This window comes from Notolepis coatsorum (genome assembly GCF_963971535.1).
Source record: "Notolepis coatsorum genome assembly, chromosome: 12".
NCBI lineage: Eukaryota > Metazoa > Chordata > Actinopteri > Aulopiformes > Paralepididae > Notolepis > Notolepis coatsorum.
The window spans coordinates 123970409-123997415 of NC_140176.1; the positions used below are offsets into that span (position 1 = coordinate 123970409).

The 27007-nt window shown below is 44.1% G+C and overlaps 1 protein-coding gene across 1 annotated transcript in view; it reads left to right on the forward strand.

The window, feature by feature from the left end:
• amdhd2 (amidohydrolase domain containing 2) overlaps positions 1-27007 on the forward strand; it is a 116177-nt gene that overhangs the window by 75823 nt on the left and 13347 nt on the right. The window contains exons 8-10 of the mRNA XM_084326340.1: positions 1108-1252; positions 22461-22568; positions 23402-23470. Coding sequence (XP_084182466.1) covers positions 1108-1252; positions 22461-22568; positions 23402-23470 — 322 coding nt within the window. The remainder of the gene's footprint in view (positions 1-1107; positions 1253-22460; positions 22569-23401; positions 23471-27007) is intronic.

A 27007-nucleotide genomic window follows, 5' to 3' on the forward strand; every position in this document is an offset into this window, starting at 1 on the left:
TGCACTCACTTTTAGTGCTAATGAAATAGAGTAGCAGAGGTTTGAACTTGAGTTGAACTTGAACTTGTGTACTCACATTTCTCTTTAGTGGTTGCCAGATTCCATTATTCCAGCATAGAGGTATGAGCTGTAAAACACAGCGGTTCCATAGCCTGAAGTCTTATGTAGTACAGGTCAAAATTCTATAAAAATCTGTAAAAAAATTCGGCACATCCAAGTTTTGAACGGTATACCGTTCAAAACTTGGATTTGCCAGAAAAAAAAATGTTGGATCCACTTTTAGATCCCATTTTTCTATTTTTCTCCCATCCCAATTTTTCGTATCATCCAATTCAACCCTCCCCTGTCTCGAACGCTGTTTCTTGCCTCCCACAAGCCGGCTGCAATGTGGACTAAGTCATACATAGCACGAGTCCCCTCCGGTACTTGAGGTAACAGCAGTCGCATCTTTCCACCTGCGCAGCGCAATCTTTCAGCGTCAGGGGTCTGCGCTTTTGGAGGGACGCCGCCCCCATCGCTTCCTGATTCTACTGCGCAGGCGCACCAACCGACCTGTAGGAGTCGCTGTCCACAACGCCCGATCCCCACCCCTCAGTTTTCCCTCCCCCTAATACTGCACGGACGACCAGCCAAACTGAAAACAATGTGGAGAGCTGGGCTCGAACCCAGCGTCTCCAGCATTGGTGGTGAGTGCCTTGCCCACTGCACCACCTAGCCGCCCTAGATTTGCCTATTTTTATATTTTTTTATGGATTTTACATGATCGCCGAAAAATAAAGCACAGAGCCTGTTGTAGTTTTGACTGGGTTCCTTATAGCAATAACTGGACAACACACACAAGCTCAGTTGGTCGCCACAGCAACAGGTTTAGTGAGCGTCAGGTCAGGGATGCACAACAGCCATCATCAGTCGATCACAACACTCTTCAACACAGTACTCTTAATCGAACCCGAGTACCATATATCACAGAGCCGGTAGACGCTCCCAAAGTGCTGCGACGTGCGTGCGTCCCACACACGGGCATGACGGCCCGAGGTCGTGTTAAGAGGTTAATAGATGATTGATTATGATTGATTGATTGAATGAATGTGTTGCATTGTGCTGCAGTTCCACCATCGTGACCCTGGTATAGTGGGCCTGCTGACCAGTGATCAGATTCCTGCAGGCAGAAAGGTTTACTATGGCATGATAGCGGATGGGATCCACACCAACCCGGCCGCCCTCCGCATCGCTCACCGAGCGCACCCCTCAGGTCACCTCACATATGTACTAATCCACCACATTTATTTATTTATTCCAAAGATTTACATATCATATGTTATGCTATAACCATAAGTAGTATATGTACGTATTTTAGCGATCTGTACAATGTTTATTGTGCGGCTGGGTAGCGTAGAGCAGTGGTTCCCAAAGTCGGGGTCGCGACCCAAAGGTGGGCCGCGAGCAGCCACGGGTGGGCCGCGAGATGATTTAAAAAAAAAAAAAAAATCTTTTTTCTTTTTTTTCTTTTTTTTTTGTCAGGCCACTGAACTTAGAAGCAGGCCAGGACAGTGTTTCTAGTTGTATTCTAAAATTCTATTCTATTGTATTCTAAAATGTGACTATATGGTTTTATATTAACTTAATAAATAAACAAAAACGAAAAATCTACTTATTTCAACGAACATTTCAAACTAAATAACAGATTATGCACATAAAACGCTGAAAACAACCGAAGCAACAATAGTATTTTAATGAGGCTATTATTATTATCATTATTATTTTGCAACAAGTTAGCCCTCTCATAAATAGCACATATAAATGAATAACTAACTTGAACTAACTTAAAAGGATTGAAGTGATATTTGGCTTAAAAAATCGGTCACATGGCAAAAAAAAAAAAAAAGAAAAAACGCCTGACGCCTTATTTTCTGGGCCCTGGCCTGAAAAGTTTGGGAACCCCTGGCGTAGAGGACTAAGCACTCTCCTACCACCGCAGAGACTCTGGGATCGAATCCAGCTGCCAGACAAGACAGTAGGGCAGCATGTGGTAGTCTACACCCTCCCCAGACTGACAGTAGGGCAGCATGTGGTAGTCTACACCCTCCCCAGACCGACAGTAGGACAGCATGTGGTAGTTTACACCCTCCCCAGACTGACAGTAGGGCAGCATGTGGTAGTTCTACACCCTCCCCAGACTGACAGTAGGGCAGCATGTGGTAGTTCTACACCCTCCCCAGACTGACAGTAGGGCAGCATGTGGTAGTCTACACCCTCCCCAGACTGACAGTAGGGCAGCATGTGGTAGTCTACACCCTCCCCAGACCAACAGTAGGGCAGCATGTGGTAGTCTACACCCTCCCCAGACTGACAGCAGGGCAGCATGTGGTAGTCTACACCCTCCCCAGACTGACAGTAGGGCAGCATGTGGTAGTCTACACCCTCCCCAGACCGACAGTAGGGCAGCATGTGGTAGTCTACACCCTCCCCAGACCGACAGTAGGGCAGCATGTGGTAGTCTACACCCTCCCCAGACCGACAGTAGGGCAGCATGTGGTAGTCTACACCAGGGGTTCTCAACATTTCTGCTGCCAAGGCACCCCTGTGTTCAATAAAATATTCCAGGGCACCCCTACATACGATAAAGACTTTCCCGGTCCTGTCTTTTTTGCTACAATGATGATACAATGACTCTTTATTTGCCGTGCTGTCGTTGAGATGTTTTGTTGTTTGTTTGTCTTTGTTGCTTGTTGGTGAATCTGCAAATATGAATTGCCCCACGCGGGATCAATAAAGTTGTCTGAATCTGATGACAAAAGTTTTTTTTTTAAATACAGAAAAGGATCACTAAAGTGCTATCTGTTGCAGCTGCACTGTTCTCCATAAAAATAGCATATTTGGATAAGTTTGACAATTTCTCAAAAACAGAAAATCATGTATTTTTTTTAAATACAGAAAAGGATCACCAAGTTACCATTTCTCAAAAAATATAAATAAATACAGAAAATAAGCACTTGTTCACTCAGTGGACATTTCTAGCTCAATGCGAGGTCCGCTGCTGCTGCTGGCTAATAATACGGTCAATACGTGGGGAGATCTTTGACAAGGCAACACGCATGTCATCATCAAGGCTCAACTTGGCCATATATTTTGTTTTCATTCATATTTTGTAGTCTACACCCTCCCCAGACCGACAGTAGGGCAGCGTGTGGTAGTCTACACCCTCCCCAGACCGACAGTAGGGCAGCGTGTGGTAGTCTACACCCTCCCCAGACCGACAGTAGGGCAACAACCAGGAAGGGGAATTGGCATAAGGACCCCCCAGAATTGGGGGATGGGAGAAAAAGATAGAAAGGAGAAAAAAATATACAATGTTTACATAAATATAATTACATAAGCTTTTAACATTTCCAGAAAAGTCCCCAGAGTGCCCACATGATAATAATAATAGCCTCATTAAAATACTATTGTTGCTTCGGTTGTTTTCAGCGTTTTATGTGCATAATCTGTTATTTAGTTTGAAATGTTCGTTGAAATAAGTAGATTTTTCGTTTTTGTTTATTTATTAAGTTAATATAAAACCATATAGTCACATTTTAGAATAGAATTTTAGAATACAACTAGAAACACTGTCCTGGCCTGCTTCTAAGTTCAGTGACCTGACAAATTTTTTTTTTTATTTTTTTTTTTAATCATCTCGCGGCCCTCCCATGGCTGCTCGCGGCCCACCTCTGGGTCGCGACCCTGACTTTGGGAACCACTGTTCTAAAGTACCTCATATTTATTTTCCAAGTGTACAAAGGGTGATTTTATGTAATGGAAGATATCTTTAAAAACGTTGATTCCACTCATTATCTGGTATATTTGTTTTCAGTTCCTTCTCCCATTTATTTTTAATATAGCTTAAATCTTCAATTTAGTTTTCTTGAAGTATTCAGTAGATTTGTCCAGTTGTGTTTTTGAGGTTATGGGGTTGAGGTTTTAATTTTAATATGTATGTGGGGACGAGTAGGGATGGATATTGGATGTATATTATGGATGGATGGATAGGTTTACTAGTCCAGGATCAGTAACATCTATACTGGTACTCACTCTTTTGTTTATGTATGCACTTATGTTTTTGTATGTACATTTGTGTGTGTATGTATGTATGTGTGTATGTATGCATACATGTATGTATCGATATGTGTATCTATCTATATGTGTGTACATATACTACACCTAAATGTAGAGTGACTTCATTGACACAATAAAGTATATACATTTTATTTTTTTTAAACCATAACCGTCGAACCTTAACTTTATATCTTAACCATAATCGTTAAATGTTAAAACGAACCATGATCATAGTATTGCTGTTTGTATCAGGGTGGGTGGGTGTCTTAGTCTAGTGGTGAGAGCACTCGCCCATAACCACAGTCATTGTTGGTTTGTCTCCTGGTCATGGTGTTTCTTTTGGACTTTTGCCGATATAAAACATACATACCGTAATTTTCGGACTATAAGGCGCACCTGAATATAAGCCGCAGCAGCTAAATTGAATGATGTGTACATATATAAGCCGCACTGGACTATAAGCCGCAGGTGTTTTAATGTTTAATGACCATATGTAAGGGTTCGTGCACAGAGGGGATTGTCGGGAAAGAGATGGCTGTTTGAGGAAGCTCCCATTTATTAACATTTTTGTTTAAACAGTAACGGTAGCTAGGTAACAACGCCAGCTCACAGAACGATAGCCAGTTAGCTTAGCCAGCGCCAGCCAGGTACCAACGCCAGCTCACAGAACGATAGCCAGTTAGCTTAGCCAGCACCAGCTAGGTACTAATGCCAGCTCACAGAACAATAGCCAGTTAGCTTAGCCAGCGCGAGCTAGGTACTAACGCCAGCTCACAGAACGATAGCCAGTTAGCTTAGCCAGCGCCAGCCAGGTACAAATGCCAGCTCACAGAACGATAGCCAGTTAGCTTAGCCAGCGCCAGCCAGGTACCAACGCCAGCTCACAGAACGATAGCCAGTTAGTTTAGCCAGCGCCAGCCAGGTACTAACGTTAGCTCACAGAACGATAGCCAGTTAGCCAGCACCTGCGAAATCGAATGCCAAACTGATGATATCAGGCGCTATCAGTAGCTAGATAACATTAGACAACGCCTCATGCATTAATAAACTAAAGTGAATAGTTCGTTGACTGGGTCATTTTGTTTAATGCTTCAGTTATGTTGAAAGAGGAGCTCTGAGACAGCACTGACCAGGTCATGAAGCTAATACAACATGCTAACTGGTTAAGGTAGATAGACAGTACTGACCAGGTCATGTAGCTAATACAACATGCTAACTGGTTAAGGTAGATAGACAGCACTGACCAGTAGGGATGGGTACCTTTCACATTTGAACCGATACCGGTACCGGTACCGGTACCTGTGAATCGATACCGGTACCCAACGGTACCTTTTTTCGGTACTTTAAAAAAAAATATTTTTTATTAATTATTCTTTTTTTACTTTTTTTTTACTTTTTTCTTTTCATGTCAACGTTCACACGCACAATATATGCTTACCTAGGATTTGACTTGATTCAACAACAAAGCAGTCGGAGCAATGACAAGCCGAAAACTGTCGAAATTTTATTTACCTACCTCAGTCGTAAAAAAAAATCCAAACTTCAAATAACTACAATTTCGACAGTTTTCGGCTTGTCATTGCTCCGACTGCTTTGTTGTTGAATCAAGTCAAATCCTAGGTAAGCATATATTGTGCGTGTGAACGTTGACATGAAAAGAAAAAAGTAAAAAAAAAAATAAAAAATGTATATAATTTTTTTTTTTTTTTTGGTTTCTCACTTGATTCGATACTCGGTAGTACCGACGTGTTTCGGTTCGGTAACTCAAAAGTACCGAATTCGGTACCCATCCCTACTGACCAGGTCATGTAGCTAATACAACATGCTAACTGGTTAAGGTAGATAGACAGCACTGACCAGGTCATGTAGCTAATACAACATGCTAACTGGTTAAGGTAGATAGACAGCACTGACCAGGTCATGTAGCTAATACAACATGCTAACTGGTTATGGTAGACAGACAGTACTGACCAAGTCATGTAGCTAATACAACATGCTAACTGGTTATGGTAGATAGACAGCACTGACCAGGTCATGTAGCTAATACAACATGCTAACTGGTTAAGGTATATAGACAGCACTGACCAGGTCATGTAGCTAATACAACATGCTAACTGGTTAAGGTAGATAGACAGCACTGACCAGGTCATGTAGCTAATACAACATGCTAACTGGTTAAGGTAGATAGACAGCACTGACCAGGTCATGTAGCTAATACAACATGCTAACTGGTTAAGGTAGATAGACAGCACTGACCAGGTCATGTAGCTAATACAACATGCTAACTGGTTAAGGTAGATAGACAGTACTGACCAGGTCATGTAGCTAATACAACATGCTAACTGGTTAAGGTAGATAGACAGTACTGACCAGGTCATGTAGCTAATACAACATGCTAACTGGTTATGGTAGACAGACAGTACTGACCAGGTCATGTAGCTAATACAACATGCTAACTGGTTAAGGTAGATAGACAGCACTGACCAGGTCATGTAGCTAATACAACATGCTAACTGGTTAAGGTACATAGACAGCACTGACCCGGTCATGAAGCTAATACAACATGCTAACTGGTTAAGGTAGATATACAGCACTGACCAGGTCATGTAGCTAATACAACATGCTAACTGTTTAAGGTAGACAGACAGTACTGACCAGGTCATGTAGCTAATACAACATGCTAACTGGTTAAGGTAGATAGACAGCACTGACCAGGTCATGTAGCTAATACAACATGCTAACTGGTTAAGGTAGATAGACAGCACTGACCAGGTCATGAAGCTAATACAACATGCTAACTGGTTAAGGTAGATAGACAGCACTGACCAGGTCATGTAGCTAATACAACATGCTAACTGGTTAAGGTAGATAGACAGCACTGACCAGGTCATGTAGCTAATACAACATGCTAACTGGTTAAGGTAGATAGACAGCACTGACCAGGTCATGTAGCTAATACAACATGCTAACTGGTTAAGGTAGATAGACAGCACTGACCAGGTCATGTAGCTAATACAACATGCTAACTGGTTAAGGTAGATAGACAGCACTGACCAGGTCATGTAGCTAATACAACATGCTAACTGGTTAAGGTAGATAGACAGCACTGACCAGGTCATGTAGCTAATACAACATGCTAACTGGTTAAGGTAGATAGACAGCACTGACCAGGTCATGTAGCTAATACAACATGTTAACTGGTTAAGGTAGATAGACAGCACTGACCAGGTCATGTAGCTAATACAACATGCTAACTGGTTAAGGTAGATAGACAGCACTGACCAGGTCATGTAGCTAATACAACATGCTAACTGGTTAAGGTAGATAGACAGCACTGACCAGGTCATGTAGCTAATACAACATGCTAACTGGTTAAGGTAGATAGACAGTACTGACCAGGTCATGTAGCTAATACAACATGCTAACTGGTTAAGTTAGATAGACAGCACTGACCAGGTCATGAAGCTAATACAACATGCTAACTGGTTAAGGTAGATAGACAGTACTGACCAGGTCATGTAGCTAATACAACATGCTAACTGGTTAAGGTAGATAGACAGCACTGACCACAAGGGTGTGTGAATCAACCCAGACTACCATTGACCTCATCCTGACCTCCGACAAGTCCATGATCTCCAATAAAGGGGTTATAGCATGCGGGTTAAGTGATCATTATATGATATTCTGTTCCCGCAAAAATCTAAAGCAAAAGGCTGGCTGTCACAAAACGGTCACATCTAGAGACCTCAAAACCTACTCTAGCGAGGCCTTTAACCTTGAACTGAAGAGCCAGGACTGGTCAGATGAACTCAATGGTACACTGGTTGAAGAAACCTGGCTTGGCTTCAAAACCAAATTCTCAACAATACTAAACAACATGGCCCCCCTAAGAACCACCAGGGTAAAAAATCGCACTGAGCCGTGGATGCACACTGAAATACTGACCGCTATGAAAGCCAGAGACAAAAAATGCTCTGAATTTCATAAAAGTCAGTCAAAGCTTACCATAAGCACGAGCAGTGAACTCCAAGCTCACATGACTGAACTCAAACTAGAAAGAAACAGACTAAGAAATGACGTAAACTCCATGATAAAAACTGCAAAAAAAAATGTCATCAATGACAAAACTGAGGAAAACAAAAATAAACCACGTGAACTTTGGAAATTACTCAATAATCAACTAGGCTGCAGTAAAAAACTTAAAACCAGGTTCTCAAACATAAACATAAAGACGGACAACACGCTCATCACAGACAAACTGGATGTAGCCAATTACTTAAACACTTTCTTCACGAACATAGCCACAACACTGGTAAACAAACTACCCTCCCACTCAGGGCAGTATGGGGTAGAACACATAGTAGCATACTACAAGAACCTAGGCGTCCACAAAGACGATTTCAAACTGGAAATGGTAACTACAGATGAGGTACTCAATAAACTGAGCGCCCTCCAACCGAACAAGGCCACTGGCCATGACAACATCCCCTCCAAATTCCTCAGAGACTCAGCAGCCGCCATCACCCCAGTCATCACACACATAATAAACCTCTCCATAAAACAGGGACACGTCCCCAAGGACTTCAAAATAGCGAGAGTAACACCCCTGCACAAAAAGGGCAGCAAATTAGACCCAGGCAACTACCGCCCTGTTTCTATCCTTACATCCATCTCGAAAGTCATGGAAAAAATATTATACGAACAGGTCGAAAAGTACCTTACGGATAAAAATCTAATCTACGAATTCCAATCTGGCTTCAGAACATCCCACTCCACTGACACATGCCTTCTCTATTTGAACGACCACATCAAGCAAGAGGTGGACGCGGGCAAATACTGCGGCATGGTCATGCTAGACCTACAAAAGGCCTTCGACACTGTCAATCACACCATTCTGATTGACAAGCTAAAAGCAATTGGTTTTGATAGTTTATCAGTGAGCTGGATACAATCCTACCTGGAGGGGAGAGAACAGATGGTGGAGGTAAACGGTACCCTATCCCCCCCCCTCACAGTGAACTGTGGTGTTCCACAAGGAAGCATACTAGGACCACTACTGTTCCTAATTTATGCAAATTACATGTCGTCAGCTTGTGACTGCAACTTGTTCCTGTTTGCGGACGACTCAGCCCTGCTGGTCTCTGACAAGAACAAGTTACAGGTTGAAAAAACCCTCAGCTCGGAACTAGGCAAAATCTGCATATGGCTCGCCGACAACAAACTATCATTACACATGGACAAAACAGAGTCCATTCTCTTCGGTTCAAATAACAAACTCAGCAAAACAGACGGCTTCTCAGTTACAGTGGGTGACAATATTGTCACAAGGAAAGATGAAATTACCTACCTGGGTTCCATCCTAGAGGCTAATCTTTCCTGTGACAAAATGGCATCCAATGTAATAAAAAAAAGTCAATCAACGAACTCGATTCTTGTACCGGATCTCCTCCCTGGTAAACAAGAATACCCTGAAGACTCTGGCAGGAGCACTCATTCAAGGGTACTACGACTATGCTTGCACCTCATGGTACCAAAGCACCTCAAAGGCACTAAAAACCAAATTACAAACATCTCAAAACAAACTAGTCAGACTACTGCTTGACCTGACTCTTAGAACCCACCTCACCCCTGCACACTTTGCCAACCTAGGATGGCTTAGAGTAGACGACAGAGTACAGCAACTTGCAATGGGCCTGGTCTACAAGATACACTACACGACCAAGGTACCCATGTACATGTCAAAATACTTCCCAAAGGTCAGTGAATACCACGATCACAACACCAGAGGGAGCTCCACAAATCATGTAAAACCCAGATTCGGCTCAAACAAGGGACTAAACACGTTTCGCAATTATGCCACAACAATGTGGAACGCCCTACCCAAAGCTGTAAAGGAATGTGAATCACTACCCACCTTCAAAAACACTCTCAAAGAACACCTACGGGAGACTGCAATTCAAAACTGGCCCCTACAAATGTCCTAACCCAGTTGTACAATAAAGACCAAGCATGGCTTTGTCAGTATTCCAATGTACAGCCCCACCCAACCCCACCCCACCTACCCAACCTCCTCCAATGTACAGTTTCTATGTCAAATGTATGTCAGTATTCCAATGTACAGTGTGTCCCCCCCCCCCCCCTCCAATGTACAGCCCTACCCAACCTCCCCCAATGCACAGTTTCTATGTCAAATGTATATACACTCTTCTTCTGGATTTTTTTAGTATCACAAACAGTACTGTATTTGAAAATCTGGTATGTCATAAATGTATAGATGTAGCAGTACTGTCTATCTGTATGTCATGTGTGTCATAAGGTGAATTGAAAATGGGGGACCCTGATGGAAACAAGACGAAAGTCTTTCTCAGGTCTGCATCCTCTTAACAATTGTATGTATTGAGCTGTACTGTACTGTACCCATTCTGCAATCTGTTAATAAACTTTTTAATCAATCAATCAATCAAAACCAGGTCATGTAGCTAATACAACATGCTAACTGGTTAAGGTAGATAGACAGCACTGACCAGGTCATGAAGCTAATACAACATGCTAACTGGTTAAGGTAGATAGACAGCACTGACCAGGTCATGTAGCTAATACAACATGCTAACTGGTTAAGGTAGACAGACAGTACTGACCAGGTCATGTAGCTAATACAACATGCTAACTGGTTAAGGTAGATAGACAGCACTGACCAGGTCATGTAGCTAATACAACATGCTAACTGGTTAAGGTAGATAGACAGCACTGACCAGGTCATGAAGCTAATACAACATGCTAACTGGTTAAGGTAGATAGACAGCACTGACCAGGTCATGTAGCTAATACAACATGCTAACTGGTTAAGGTAGATAGACAGCACTGACCAGGTCATGTAGCTAATACAACATGCTAACTGGTTAAGGTAGATAGACAGTACTGACCAGGTCATGTAGCTAATACAACATGCTAACTGGTTAAGGTAGATAGACAGCACTGACCAGGTCATGTAGCTAATACAACATGCTAACTGGTTAAGGTAGATAGACAGCACTGACCTGGGCCCTGTTTCTTGTACGTGGTTCAACTAAGTCGATCAAGATGTCATTATCCAGCTTCAGTTAACCCGATGTTTGAAGCCGGGATTTTCCTGTTCCAAGAAGGTGGATTCAGTCTCGTTAACTCAAGCCAGACTTGATTCTCAGGATCAGTGCGCGCGCCCGCCTCAGCTGAGAAGACAGCAGGTGTCGATCGCAGAAATCCTGATTCTCTAGCGGCATTGATTGATTAATTGATTTAAAACTTTATTAACATATTGCAGTACGGCTCAATCGCCTCGCCGACAAGTTAAATGCGTTATCTATAGGCTAATTTTAAGTCCCTCATTACCTCAATCAATCAGATTATATTTCTTTAAACTTGCCTGCTGGATTGAATAATCAAATGAGATCTTGCTAGCGAAAATAATTAGTTAACTGTTATACAGAATTACGTTACGGCTCTCTTACCCATTGATTGATGTATAGTCAATCTTTAACTTATCTCCAATGTGGTCTAACGGGTTGTTCTTTTGACTTTCACACAGACGACCGGGGTTCAAGACCCTAGTCGTCTCCTTCTTTCTGCAATATAGGAATAATTCAATTTGGTGCACGTTGAGAGCTATATAAAGAATGACATCCTCAATGCATGTAGATTTATAATATTTTAACTTAAAACCAGGCTACTTTGGCGTATAATCATTAATATTATATTCAAAAAAATCATATTGGAAAGACCGGGTTTTGAACCCGGGTCGCTGGGTTGGCAGGCTTGAGCACTACCGCTGGACCACTGTGCCAGATGGGATAAATTCATTGTTTATACATTAATGAACGAGAGACCCGTGTTTAGAATATCCTTTGTTATGAATGAAGTTTATCTCTTTATCCTCATTCATTAATGTGACGTCAACGGCTCATTCAATTTCTCAAATCCGTCAAACAGCGCATCTCATCAGACATCTTAATCCCAGTTACAATTGAAATAACCACATAATGTGTACATCGCACGAGCGAGCGCCACCGTCGCCACGGTATATATAACGTGCATTATTTAGGACAAAGTGAATTTAGTATCAGCATTTTGGGTCTATTTTACATTTCAAAAGCCCCCTCTGGAAGAATGGAGCACAAGAACGTAATTCAGAATGGTATAATGCAGATCGTAGACTGTGGGAATAGTTTCAGGAAACGGGCCGTCACTTCTTTGCGGGGGCGTGGCGATGGTTCAGGCTAAGTTGAACTTGAACTCTGCTTTCGACCAGGCTCAAACTTTTGGATATGTTGTCATGGTGATTTGGAAAATCCACGTACATGAAACCGGAAAGTCCGGCTAACCCAGTTATCCAGTTAAAGTTATCCGGCTAACTCAGTTATCCAGGTACAAGAAACAGGGCCCAGGTCATGTAGCTAATACAACATGCTAACTGGTTAAGGTAGACAGTACTGACCAGGTCATGTAGCTAATACAACATGCTAACTGGTTAAGGTAGATAGACAGCACTGACCAGGTCATGTAGCTAATACAACATGCTAACTGGTTAAGGTAGATAGACAGCACTGACCAGGTCATGTAGCTAATACAACATGCTAACTGGTTAAGGTAGACAGCACTGACCAGGTCATGAAGCTAATACAACATGCTAACTGGTTAAGGTAGATAGACAGTACTGACCAGGTCATGTAGCTAATACAACATGCTAACTGGTTAAGGTAGATAGACAGTACTAACCAGGTCATGTAGCTAATACAACATGCTAACTGGTTAAGGTAGACAGACAGCTCTGACCAGGTCATGTAGCTAATACAACATGCTAACTGGTTAAGGTAGACAGACAGCTCTGACCAGGTCATGTAGCTAATACAACATGCTAACTGGTTAAGGTAGACAGACAGCTCTGACCAGGTCATGTAGCTAATACAACATGCTAACTGGTTAAGGTAGATAGACAGCACTGACCAGGTCATGTAGCTAATACAACATGCTAACTGGTTAAGGTACACAGACAGCACTGACCAGGTCATGTAGCTAATACAACATGCTAACTGGTTAAGGTAGATAGACAGCACTGACCAGGTCATGTAGCTAATACAACATGCTAACTGGTTAAGGTAGATAGACAGTACTGACCAGGTCATGTAGCTAATACAACATGCTAACTGGTTAAGGTAGATAGACAGCACTGACCAGGTCATGTAGCTAATACAACATGCTAACTGGTTAAGATAGACAGCACTGACCAGGTCATGTAGCTAATACAACATGCTAACTGGTTAAGGTAGACAGTACTGACCAGCTCATGTAGCTAATACAACATGCTAACTGGTTAAGGTAGATAGACAGCACTGACCAGGTCATGTAGCTAATACAACATGCTAACTGGTTAAGGTAGATAGACAGCACTGACCAGGTCATGTAGCTAATACAACATGCTAACTGGTTAAGGTAGATAGACAGCACTGACCAGGTCATGTAGCTAATACAACATGCTAACTGGTTAAGGTAGATAGACAGCACTGACCAGGTCATGTAGCTAATACAACATGCTAACTGGTTAAGGTAGATAGACAGCACTGACCAGGTCATGTAGCTAATACAACATGCTAACTGGTTAAGGTAGATAAACAGCACTGACCAGGTCATGTAGCTAATACAACATGCTAACTGGTTAAGGTAGATAAACAGCACTGACCAGGTCATGTAGCTAATACAACATGCTAACTGGTTAAGGTAGACAGACAGTACTGACCAGGTCATGTAGCTAATACAACATGCTAACTGGTTAAGGTAGATAGACAGCACTGACCAGGTCATGTAGCTAATACAATATGCTAACTGGTTAAGGTAGATAGACAGCACTGACCAGGTCATGTAGCTAATACAACATGCTAACTGGTTAAGGTAGATAGACAGCACTGACCAGGTCATGTAGCTAATACAACATGCTAACTGGTTAAGGTAGATAGACAGCACTGACCAGGTCATGTAGCTAATACAACATGCTAACTGGTTAAGGTAGATAGACAGCTCTGACAGGTCATGTAGCTAATACAGAGAGGGTAGGATCTTTTAACTGAATAATACTGTGTACATCATTTTGAAGTGTGTGACTAAATTGTGTTGTGGAAATTGTTTGTAATTAGTTTCACCCAGCTGACAGAAACTGGAGGTGTGGCCTTTGTGCATGTAGTTAAGTGGGCACTTGTGACAGTTTTTCTGCTTAAATACCAGCTTTTTCTCTGTTGGATTCATTCTGAGGACAACAGCAGAGAGGGTAGGATCTTTTAACTGAATAATACTGTGTACATCATTTTGAAGTGTGTGACTAAATTGTGTCGTGGAAATTGTTTGTAATTAGTTTCACCCAGCTGACAGAAACTGGAGGTGTGGCCTTTTGCTGCAGGTGTCACTCATCAGTAATTAGTGATAGTGATTTAAAGACTTGCTGGCTTAGCGTCAGCGAAGCGTCGAGAAACGAAGAGGGACAAAGAGGAGGAGTTTTCCTGGAGTTCTCCGCGGAGGGATCCACCGATCCACCCAGTGCTAAGTACACCATAATCCCATATTTCCCTCCCACTCTGCTATTTCCCTACTATCTCGCTTCCTCCCTACCCCCTTCAACCTCCTCCTACCACTCTTGACACCACAATGTGCCTCATACCTATATCCACAATCTGCTCCTCAAGAACAGAATCAACCCATCCACGCCAGTTTGCTAGCAACCCGGCTAATCTCTCCTACCCTCCTACAGCCACTAATACACCTGTCACAGTACAGGGAGGCTTATGGAATTGTCAATCAGCAGTCAAGAAAGCTGACTTCATTACTGCCTACGCCCATAGTCTAAATCTGCAGCTCCTGGCTCTAACTGAGACTTGGATAACCCCCAATAACTCGTCAACACCTGCAGCATTATCTACAAACTATAACTTCACTCACACACCTCGACCCTCCAGACGGGGTGGAGGCACTGGCCTCATGACATCTCCTTCATGGGCTACAAACCTAACGCAACTCCCAGAACTGTCACTCTCCTCCCTCGAATATCATGCAGTATCTGTCTCTAATCCTTTCAATCTCACCATTGTTACACTCTATCGCCCTCCAGGTCCCCTCGATCACTTCACAGATGAGCTGGACATGCTTCTAAGCTCCTTACCGGAAGATGGTACCCCCCTCCTTCTATTGGGCGACTTCAACCTGCCTGACTCATCTCAGTCGGTCCCAGTGGTCTCCCTCCTACAACAATTTGACCTGACTCCCACTGCCATGCCTCCCACCCACAAAGCAGGCAACTCCTTGGATCTCATATTTTCCCGTAACTCCAGCATCATTAACACCACGGTAACTCCCCTACATGTATCTGACCATTCCTTCATATCCTTCTCACTAACTCTCATGCTTAACCGAAAAGTCTTCACCCCAACTCAAACCGTCTCACTCAGACGCAACCTGCCCTCCCTATCCCCCTCCACCCTCTCCTCTGACATAATATCCGCTCTACCTTTGAGTGACACCTTCTCTGCTCTCCCCACAGAGATGGCAACCTCCACCCTCCTCTCAGCCCTTGCAACCTCCTTCGACAAGCTCTGTCCCCTCGTTGAGAAACCTGCCCGCCGTTCCCCACCCAGTCCATGGCTGACGGATGCAGTGAGAGAACAAAGACAGGTCCTGAGAGCGGCTGAGAGGAAGTATAGAAAGTCAGGCCTCACTGCTGACATCGACACATATCACAACCTCTTGTTAACATTCTCCAAAACCATTACTAATGCCAAAGCTTCTTTCTTTCACCATAGGATCGAGGCCTCTGCCAAGAATCTTCGCAAACTGCATGCTACCATGTCCTCCCTCCTCACTCCCCCCCCACCTCCTCCTCCCTCATCTTTTTCTGCCGAAGACTTTGCGATCTTCTTTGAGGAAAAAGTGGAGAACATCCGCAGCTCCTTCTCCCAACCCCCACCCATTCCAAACGCTGAATCGAGAACCTCATCCTTCACTCTGTCATCTTTCTCTCCCATTACAGAAGCCGAGACCCTGACACTGGTAACGTCGAACCGTCCGACTACATGCCAGCTGGACCAGCTACCCTCCCCACTCCTCCAGACCATAGCACCGGACATCCTCCCATTCCTAACTGCAACCATCAACTCCTCACTCAACTCGGGGGTGGTCCCCACCTCCCTAAAACAAGCCAGAGTCACGCCCCTCATAAAAAAACCAACCCAGAACCCCACCGTCATAGCCAACTATCGCCCTGTCTCTCTTCTCTCCTTCCTTTCTAAAACACTTGAACGTGCTGTATCCAACCAACTTACTGCTTATCTCTTACAGAATGACCTCCTAGACCCCAATCAGTCTGGCTTCCGGACTGGCCACTCCACAGAAACGGCCCTCATTGCGGTCACAGAGGCACTTCACTTAGCAAAAGCGAAAGGCCTCTCCTCTGTCCTGATTCTCCTAGATCTATCTGCAGCCTTCGACACAGTCAACCATCAGATCCTCCTCGCGGCCCTCGCAGGAATGGGAGTGGCTGGATCTGCGCTGACATGGCTGACATCATACCTCAATGACCGCTCCTACCAAGTGTCATGGAGAGGGACTCTGTCGGCCACCCGCCCCCTCCGGACGGGTGTCCCCCAGGGCTCGGTCCTAGGACCCCTTCTCTTCTCCCTCTACACTAAATCACTGGGTAACATTATCACGTCTCATGGCTTCTCATATCATTGTTATGCCGATGATACTCAACTCTTCCTCTCCTTCCCTCCCTCAGATATCCACGTCTCTGAGCGGATCTCGGCCTGTCTGTCCGACATCTCCGCCTGGATGACGACCAACCACCTCAAACTGAACCTAAGCAAAACAGAATTGCTCCACCTGCCGGCCAAATCCTCCCCCCTGACCGACCTCTCCATCACAGTCGAGAATGCAGCTGTGACCGCGTCGCCGACCGCCAAGAACCTTGGTGTTGTCCTCGACGACCAGTTGAACTTCTCTGCTCACATCGCAGCGACAACCAGAACCTGCAGATTCTTCCTGAGCAACGTCAGAAGGATACGCCCCTTCCTGACAAAAGAAGCCACCCAACTCCTCGTCCAATCAACAGTCATCTCCCGCCTCGACTACTGCAACGCACTGCTAGCTGGCCTCCCGGCCACTGCCACCAAGCCTCTTCAACTCATTCAAAATGCAGCGGCCCGCCTGATCTCAAACCTACCGAAGTCGGCCCATGTCACCCCACTTCTTAGGGACCTGCACTGGCTCCCCATTGCTGCACGTATCCGCTTCAAGGCCCTCGACCTAGCATACCGTGCGGCAAAGGGAACCGCTCCCGCCTACCTCCGGTCAATGGTCTCTAACTACACACCCTCAAGACCCCTACGCTCTGCATCTTCTGGCCGCCTCAGATCTACTCCTATCCAAGCTCCCGGAGGGTCATCAAAGAGAAGCCGCCTATTCTCAGTCCTTGCCCCACAATGGTGGAATGAACTACCCATCCCAGTTAGGACAGCCGAATCCCGTCCAATCTTTCGCCGTCGACTAAAGACTCACTTCTTCAACCATTATCTGAAATGATAAAAAAAAAAAAAAAAAAAATCTAACCCTGACTAACCTTAATGTCATGCACTTGTCCTAATAAACTAACCTACACTGTAACACGCAACACTTTGATGAACATTGTTACTCAGCTGATAGAGTTATACCCTTCTTGCTGTCTTGTCGCACAGAACTTGTAAGTCGCTTTGGATAAAAGCGTCAGCTAAATGACTAAATGTAAATGTAAATGTAATACAACATGCTAACTGGTTAAGGTAGATAGACAGCACTGACCAGGTCATGTAGCTAATACAACATGCTAACTGGTTAAGGTAGATAGACAGCACTGACCAGGTCATGTAGCTAATACAACATGCTAACTGGTTAAGGTAGATAGACAGCACTGACCAGGTCATGTAGCTAATACAACATGCTAAGTGGTTAAGGTAGATAGACAGCACTGACCAGGTCATGTAGCTAATACAACATGCTAACTGGTTAAGGTAGATAGACAGCACTGACCAGGTCATGTAGCTAATACAACATGCTAACTGGTTAAGGTAGATAGACAGCACTGACCAGGTCATGTAGCTAATACAACATGCTAACTGGTTAAGGTAGACAGCACTGACCAGGTCATGAAGCTAATACAACATGCTAACTGGTTAAGGTAGACAGACAGCACTGACCAGGTCATGTAGCTAATACAACATGCTAACTGGTTAAGGTAGATAGACAGCACTGACCAGGTCATGTAGCTAATACAACATGCTAACTGGTTAAGGTAGACAGACAGCACTGACCAGGTCATGTAGCTAATACAACATGCTAACTGGTTAAGGTAGATAGACAGCACTGACCAGGTCATGTAGCTAATACAACATGCTAACTGGTTAAGGTAGATAGACAGCACTGACCAGGTCATGTAGCTAATACAACATGCTAACTGGTTAAGGTAGATGGACAGCACTGACCAGGTCATGTAGCTAATACAACATGCTAACTGGTTAAGGTAGATGGACAGTACTGACCAGGTCATGTAGCTAATACAACATGCTAACTGGTTAAGGTAGATAGACAGTACTGACCAGGTCATGTAGCTAATACAACATGCTAACTGGTTAAGGTAGATAGACAGTACTGACCAGGTCATGTAGCTAATACAACATGCTAACTGGTTAAGGTAGATAGACAGTACTGACCAGGTCATGTAGCTAATACAACATGCTAACTGGTTAAGGTAGATAGACAGTTACTGTACTGACCAGGTCATGTAGCTAATACAACATGCTAACTGGTTAAGGTAGATAGACAGTACTGACCAGGTCATGTAGCTAATACAACATGCTAACTGGTTAAGGTAGATAGACAGCACTGACCAGGTCATGTAGCTAATACAACATGCTAACTGGTTAAGGTAGATAGACAGCACTGACCAGGTCATGTAGCTAATACAACATGCTAACTGGTTAAGGTAGATAGACAGTACTGACCAGGTCATGTAGCTAATACAACATGCTAACTGGTTAAGGTAGATAGACAGCTCTGACCAGGTCATGTAGCTAATACAACATGCTAACTGGTTAAGGTAGATAGACAGCACTGACCAGGTCATGTAGCTAATACAACATGCTAACTGGTTAAGGTAGATAGACAGCACTGACCAGGTCATGTAGCTAATACAACATGCTAACTGGTTAAGGTAGATAGACAGCACTGACCAGGTCATGTAGCTAATACAACATGCTAACTGGTTAAGGTAGACAGACAGCACTGACCAGGTCATGTAGCTAATACAACATGCTAACTGGTTAAGGTAGATAGACAGCACTGACCAGGTCATGTAGCTAATACAACATGCTAACTGGTTAAGGTAGATAGACAGTACTGACCAGGTCATGTAGCTAATACAACATGCTAACTGGTTAAGGTAGATAGACAGCACTGACCAGGTCATGTAGCTAATACAACATGCTAACTGGTTAAGGTGGATAGACAGCACTGACCAGGTCATGTAGCTAATACAACATGCTAACTGGTTATGGTAGATAGACAGCACTGACCAGGTCATGTAGCTAATACAACATGCTAACTGGTTATGGTAGATAGACAGCACTGACCAGGTCATGTAGCTAATACAACATGCTAATTGGTTAAGGTATATAGACAGCACTGACCAGGTCATGTAGCTAATACAACATGCTAACTGGTTAAGGTAGATAGACAGCACTGACCAGGTCATGTAGCTAATACAACATGCTAACTGGTTAAGGTAGACAGTACTGACCAGGTCATGTAGCTAATACAACATGCTAACTGGTTAAGGTAGACAGCACTGAGCAGGTCATGTAGCTAATACAACATGCTAACTGGTTAAGGTAGATAGACAGCACTGACCAGGTCATGTAGCTAATACAACATGCTAACTGGTTAAGGTAGATAGACAGTACATGACTGCAGTGACTTCTCCTGATCTCCAATTTATGCAAATGACATGTCGTCAGCTTGTGACTGCAACTTGTTCCTGTTTGCAGACGACTCAGCCCTGCTGGTCTCTGACAAGAACAAGTTACAGGTTGAAAAAACCCTCAGCTCTGAACTAGGCAAAATCTGCATATGGCTCGCTGATAACAAACTATCATTACACCTGGGTAAAACAGAGTCCATTCTCTTCGGTTCAAATAACAAACTCAGCAAGACCGACGACTTCTCAGTTACAGTGGGTGACGATATTGTCACAAGGAAAGAAGATATTACCTACCTGGGTTCCATCCTAGAGGCAAATCTTTCCTGTGACAAAATGGCATCCAATGTAATAAAAAAAGTCAACCAACGAACACGATTCTTGTACCAGATCTCCTCACTGGTAAACAAGAATACCCTGAAGACTCTGGCAGGAGCACTCATTCAAGGGTACTACGACTATGCTTGCACCTCATGGTACCAAAGCACCTCAAAGGCGCTAAAAACAAAATTACAAACATCTCAAAACAAACTGGTCAGACTACTGCTTGACCTTACTCCTAGAACCCACCTCACCCCTGCCCACTTTGACAACCTAGGATGGCTTAGAGTAGACAACAGAGTACAGCAACTTGCAATGGGCCAGGTCTACAAGATACACTACATGACCAAGGTACCCATGTACATGTCAAAATACTTCCCAAAGGTCAGTGAATACCACGATCACAACACCAGAGGAAGCTCCACAAATCATGTTAAACCCAGATTCGGCTCAAACAAGGGACTAAACACGTTTCGCAATTATGCCACATCAATGTGGAACGCCCTACCCAAAGCTGTAAAGGAATGTGAATCACTACCCACTTTCAAAACCACTCTCAAAGAACACCTATGGGAGACTGCAATTCTAAACTGGCCCCTGTAAATGTCCAAACACAACCCCCCCCCAATGTACAGTAAATTACCAAGTATGGTCTTGTCAATATTCCAATGTACAGTTTTGCTTGTTCAGTTGTACAGTGTCCCCCACCCACTCCTCCTACCCAACCCCCCCCCCCAACCTCCTCCAATGTACAGTTTCAATGTCAAATGTATATACTCTCTTTTCTGGACTCTTTTCGTATCACAAACGGTACTGTATTTGCAAATCTGGTATGTCATAAATGTATAGATGTAGCAGTACTGTCTATCTGCTGAACAATGAACACTACACAACAACAACCACCAAACGCACATAGCACACACATCCACACGCACACACTCACTTTAAACAAACACACTGTAGCACCCACTCCACACACTTTATAGCACACACCCACTTTAAACAAACACACTGTAGCACCCACTCCCCACACTTTATATTTATTGATGAAGGATTGCACTACAACTCGTACATCTTACTGTAAATTGTACCTAAATTGTACCTCATCCCATTTCTGCTTTGCACTATATAGTACTGTACATTAGTACACTGCATAGTATTGTATATTATATGGTAACTCAGTTACGTCTATTCTGCATCGAACATTGTACATATGTCTATACTGAACACTGTGACCTCATTTTCTACTTCTAAATTACATGCTATACTATGTTATTTGATACTATCTTGTCTAGCACAGTCTCTGGAGCGTAACAGTAAGAAGCATTTTGTATGAAAGTATTCTGTACTTCTGTATGACAACTATTAAAGAAACTTGAACTTGAACTTGAAACTATCTGTATGTCATGTATGTCATATATGTTACGATGAATTGAAAATTGGGGACCCTGATGTAAACAAGACGAAAGTCTTTCTCTGGTCTGCATCCCCTTAACAATTGTGTGTATTGAGCCGTACTGTATTGTACCCATTCTGCAATCTGTTAATAAAATGTTCAATCAATCAATCCACCTCCTTGGTATTCACATGAGTAGTGGTTTGGGAGTGGTGGTTGTTGGTGACAGTGTCTTGTTCCTCCAGGTCTGGTGATAGTTAACGGTGTCTTGTTCCTCCAGGTCTGGTGATAGTTAACGGTGTCTTGTTCCTCCAGGTCTGGTGATAGTTAACGGTGTCTTGTTCCTCCAGGTCTGGTGATAGTTAACGGTGTCTTGTTCCTCCAGGTCTGGTGATAGTTAACGGTGTCTTGTTCCTCCAGGTCTGGTGATAGTTAACGGTGTCTTGTTCCTCCAGGTCTGGTGATAGTTAACGGTGTCTTGTTCCTCCAGGTCTGGTGATGGTTAACGGTGTCTTGTTCCTCCAGGTCTGGTGATAGTTAACGGTGTCTTGTTCCTCCAGGTCTGGTGATAGTTAACGGTGTCTTGTTCCTCCAGGTCTGGTGATAGTTAACGGTGTCTTGTTCCTCCAGGTCTGGTCTTGGTAACGGATGCGATCACAGCCATGGGTCTCCCTCCAGGACGCCACACCCTGGGCCAACAGGTCATTGAGATCCAGGGTCTTCAGGCGTATGTAGCAGGTGTGGCTCTCCACTGAGTTTTTAATTAACAACTTGAAGTGTGTCAAACAGGCCCCATCATTTAGCACTAGAAGAGCCATAGGCTTATGCAAAAAAAATATATACATACCGTAATTCCTCTAATAGTAACCGGTATTTAATTAAAAACCGGGTCTCTATTAATGACCGGGTGCGCTGTTGAGCTAAGCAATTATAAGCCAGCCTCCTAATACAAGCCGGGTTTCATGTATATGCTGGCCTGGCTGTGCAGTAAATACCATATAATGGTATGGTGTTAATGTTTACCAAGAGACATTTACTAAGCCTACCTCAGAATTGTATAAAACGAAGTTATTATTATTATTATTATTATTATTATTATTATTATTATTATTATTATTATTATTATTATACCAGTATTGTGATTGCACTATTTTACTTTATTTAACTTTTTTTGACCACCTGTAATTGCACTGTTTACTACCGTATTTCATACAGTACTTGGTTTCAATAAATGAACCCAGTACATTTTACTGGGTTCAAACTGACACAAAATGTTGATTTATTCATTATGATCTGTTTGAAAATTAGAAATATAGGCCTCTCTCTTATACAGGCCTCCTCCTAATACAAGCCTGGTATCAGCTACAGTTGAAACAAATACAAGCCGGGGTTACTATTAGAGGAATTACGGTATATAATAATAATAATAATAATAATAATAATAATAATAATAATAATAATAATAATAAATAATAATAAAGAGCATTATTTTTAGAACATCCATCAGCCTCCTAGAGTTGCAAAATTGTCCTCTGTTCAGATATGTCACTCTTTTAATCCATACGTTTCAGGCACCACGACTCTCTGTGGCAGCATCGCTACCATGGACATGTGTGTGAGGCACTTCAAACAGGCTTCAGGTGAGCGCTGGTGTGCCAGAATGTATGTGTGATTGTAAGGGACCAAGCAGCCAGACAAGGAGGACACAGTGGTTTTGCCAAAAAATAAGGGTTTTATTTTACCCATTTCAAAAACAGCCAAAGAATAAGGGTTTTATTTACCCATGCAAAAACATAATTTAAATATAACATAAATGGTCCAAATAATACAGCAGGACAAAACCAGACCTGAACAGAACGGAAGACAATGACAACTAAGAACTCAAAACTATATATAGGCCCTGGCCAGATACATCTAATCTAAGTGGGCTAATTGATAATTAATATTTTACTAAATAATATCTTACACTTCTAATTAATCTAACAAACAATAAACACACAACACAACTACCAAACTGCACAACTAATAATCTTAATTAATAAGGAAATACATATAAGGAAACTAAATTACAATACAATAACCCCCCCCCCCCCCCCGGCATCTCCCACAACATGGTTTGGTCCACCCCCCCCCCCCCCCCCCCCCCCCCCATCCGGCCATTTAGGACCGATCAGTCACAGCTGCTCTGTTTGCCCAGAGTGGGGATGGCTGGCTGCAGAGTTGGAGAAAACAAACAATGAACAACATGCATGCACTTAACCATGTAAGTCAAATAATAAAGAATGGATATGATATCAGTACGCAAGTCTATGTGTCGTGTGTCATTATGTGAAATAGAAATTGTGTATGTGTATCATGAATGTAAACGTGTACAAACAATACGGTTAACATGTGCGGGTGCGGTGCACAGACGTATCCGTCACATACTCCCCCTCCTCTGGAAGCTCGCTGGCACAGCGGGACAGGTAGTCAGCAGTCACATTGTCCTTGCCCGGGATGTGGAGGACACGGAATCTGTAGGGCTGCAGGTCGAGATACCAGCGAGTGATCCGGCTGTTGGAATCTCTCATCCTCTCCATCCATGTCAGCGCCTTGTGGTCAGTCTCCAGAATGAACTCACGTCCCAGAAGATAGTACTTCAGAGAGGAAATGGCCCATTTGACTGCCAGACACTCCTTCTCGATGGTGGAGTACCTCGTCTCTCTAGGAAACAGCTTCCTACTGATGAAAACCACGGGGTGTCGGTCATCAGGCGAGCCCTGCAGAAGGACGGCCCCTACACCCCGATCTGAGGCATCAGTCTGTAGAAAGAAAGTCTTAGTGAAATCTGGGCAACACAATACAGGGTCACTCCTTAGAGCTTGCTGAAGGTCTTCAAAGGCCAAAACAGCCTCTTCTGTCCACCTCAACGGGTTGGGACAGTTCTGGCTGAGCATGTCAGTGAGGAGGGCAGCCCTGGCAGAGTAGTTGGGCACAAATCTATGGTACTAACCTGACATGCCCAAAAACGACCTCAACTGCTTCCTGGTTTGTGGCAGGGGACACTGCTGAATGGCTTGGACCTTGTGGACCTGAGGCCGGCAGACCCCGTTCCCGATGACATATCCCAGGTACTCGGTCTCGACTCTGGCGAATGCACATTTGGATGGGTTGATGGTGAGGCCAGCCTCCTTGAGACACTGAAAGACCCTCTTCAGGTGTCCCATGTGATCTGTCCAGGTGTTGCTATAAACAACAATGTCATCCAGATAGGCTGAGGCAAACTCTGACAATCCACTGATGACCCCATCCATGAGCCGCTGGAAGGTGGCCGGCGCACCATGCAATCCAAAGGGCATCACTGTAAAGTGGAACAGGCCCCACTCTGTCCGGAAAGCAGTAAGCTCACGTGACTTGTGGGAAAGGGGAACCTGCCAATATCCTTTACATAGATCAATGGTAGTCAAATATTTGGCTTGACCCAGACGGTCAATCAGGTCATCGATACGGGGTGTTGGGTAGGAATCAAATTGACACTGAATTCAAATAACGAAAGTCAATACAGAACCTGATCGATGCATCCTTCTTTGGAACAAGAACAATGGGATTGCACCACTCACTTCGGGACTGCTCGATGATGCCAAGGGACAGCATGAGGTCAATCTCCTTCTTGAGGGACTCTAGCAAGCGTTCAGGAATGCGATAACTCATGCGTTTAACAGCAGCATTGTCCTTCAGCACAATCTCATGTTCTACTACCTGTGTACGGCCAGGGTTCTCCTGGACCACCTCTGGATCACATACAGCTTGTACCTGAGCCGTTGTACCTGTCGTTCTGGCGACAGATGGTGTAGATCCAGGACAGGCGAGGTAGGCTCCGGTAGCTCTCCAGCATCATCCTCCTCTACCCTCCGGATCAGCAGCACTGGTAGACTGTCTGGTGGCTTTGGTCGGGGGACCCACTCTCTCAGTAGGTTGACATGTAGGTTCTTGGTAGAACGGCCACGACCTGGGGTGGAGATTTGGTAAGTGGTGGAACCAAGTTTCTTGATTACCTTGAAGGGCCCTTGCCATTTTGCCAGCAGCTTGCTTTCCTCAGTAGGTAGCATGACCAGCACTTCCTGGCCTGTTTCAAAGCTCCTCTCCCCGGCAGACCGATCATACAAGGTCTTTTGCCGTCGCTGGGCCACCACCATACTCTCCTGGGCCAGAGCAGACATCCTTGTCAGCTTCTCCCGCATCTGAATCACATAAGAGACAACATCACAGGGTTCGTTTACCTCCTGGTCCCTCTGCCAGACATCCTTCAGGAGTGAAAGAGGCCCCCTTACCTCATGTCCATACATCAACTCAAAAGGTGAATAGCTGGTAGAGGCCTGTGGTACTTCTCTGTAAGCAAACATCAGATATGGGAGCCACTGGTCCCAATCAGAACCAGAGTCACTGACAAACTTGCGGAGCATCTGTTTTAAGGTCTGATTGAAACGCTCGGTTAGACCATCGGTCTGTGGATGATATGGTGTTGTTCTTAAGCCTCTGATGCCCAACAGCTGGTATACATCCTTCAGGAGCTTGGACATGAAATTTGTGCCCTGGTCCATAAGTATTTCACGGGGGAACCCTACCCTGGAGAAGAACTGCACCAGACAGAATGCAACAGTCTTGGCTTTGACTGACTTGAGGGGGAACACTTCAGGATATTTTGTGGCATAATCTGTAATGACTAGCAGAAACCGGTTACCAGACTTGCTCTTTTCTAGTGGACCGACCACATCCATACCTAGTCGTTCGAATGGAGTGCCTATAACTGGTAATGGCTGGAGAGGTGCTTTGGCATAGTCCCACTTTGCGGTCAACTGGCATTGAGGGCAGCTCCGACAGTAGGCAGCGACATCTCTACGTAGGCCAGGCCAAAATAATTGTCTCTGTATGCGGGCAGTGGTTCTATGCTTTCCTAGGTGGCCAGCCCAGGGAATGGAATGTCCCAGATCAAGTATTACTTCCCGGGTCGCTTTTGGAACCACCATCTGCTCAGTGGACTTAGTCTGGCGATAAAGGATACCTCGCTGTAAAAAGTAGTTATCAGGGCCACTCTCAAGTCCAGCCTCAACTTTCCCTCTCCCTTTAGCCTTGGATAAACAGCCAACTAGGCTGGGGTCTGCTTGTTGCATGTCAATAATGTTGGTCGGTATTCTAAA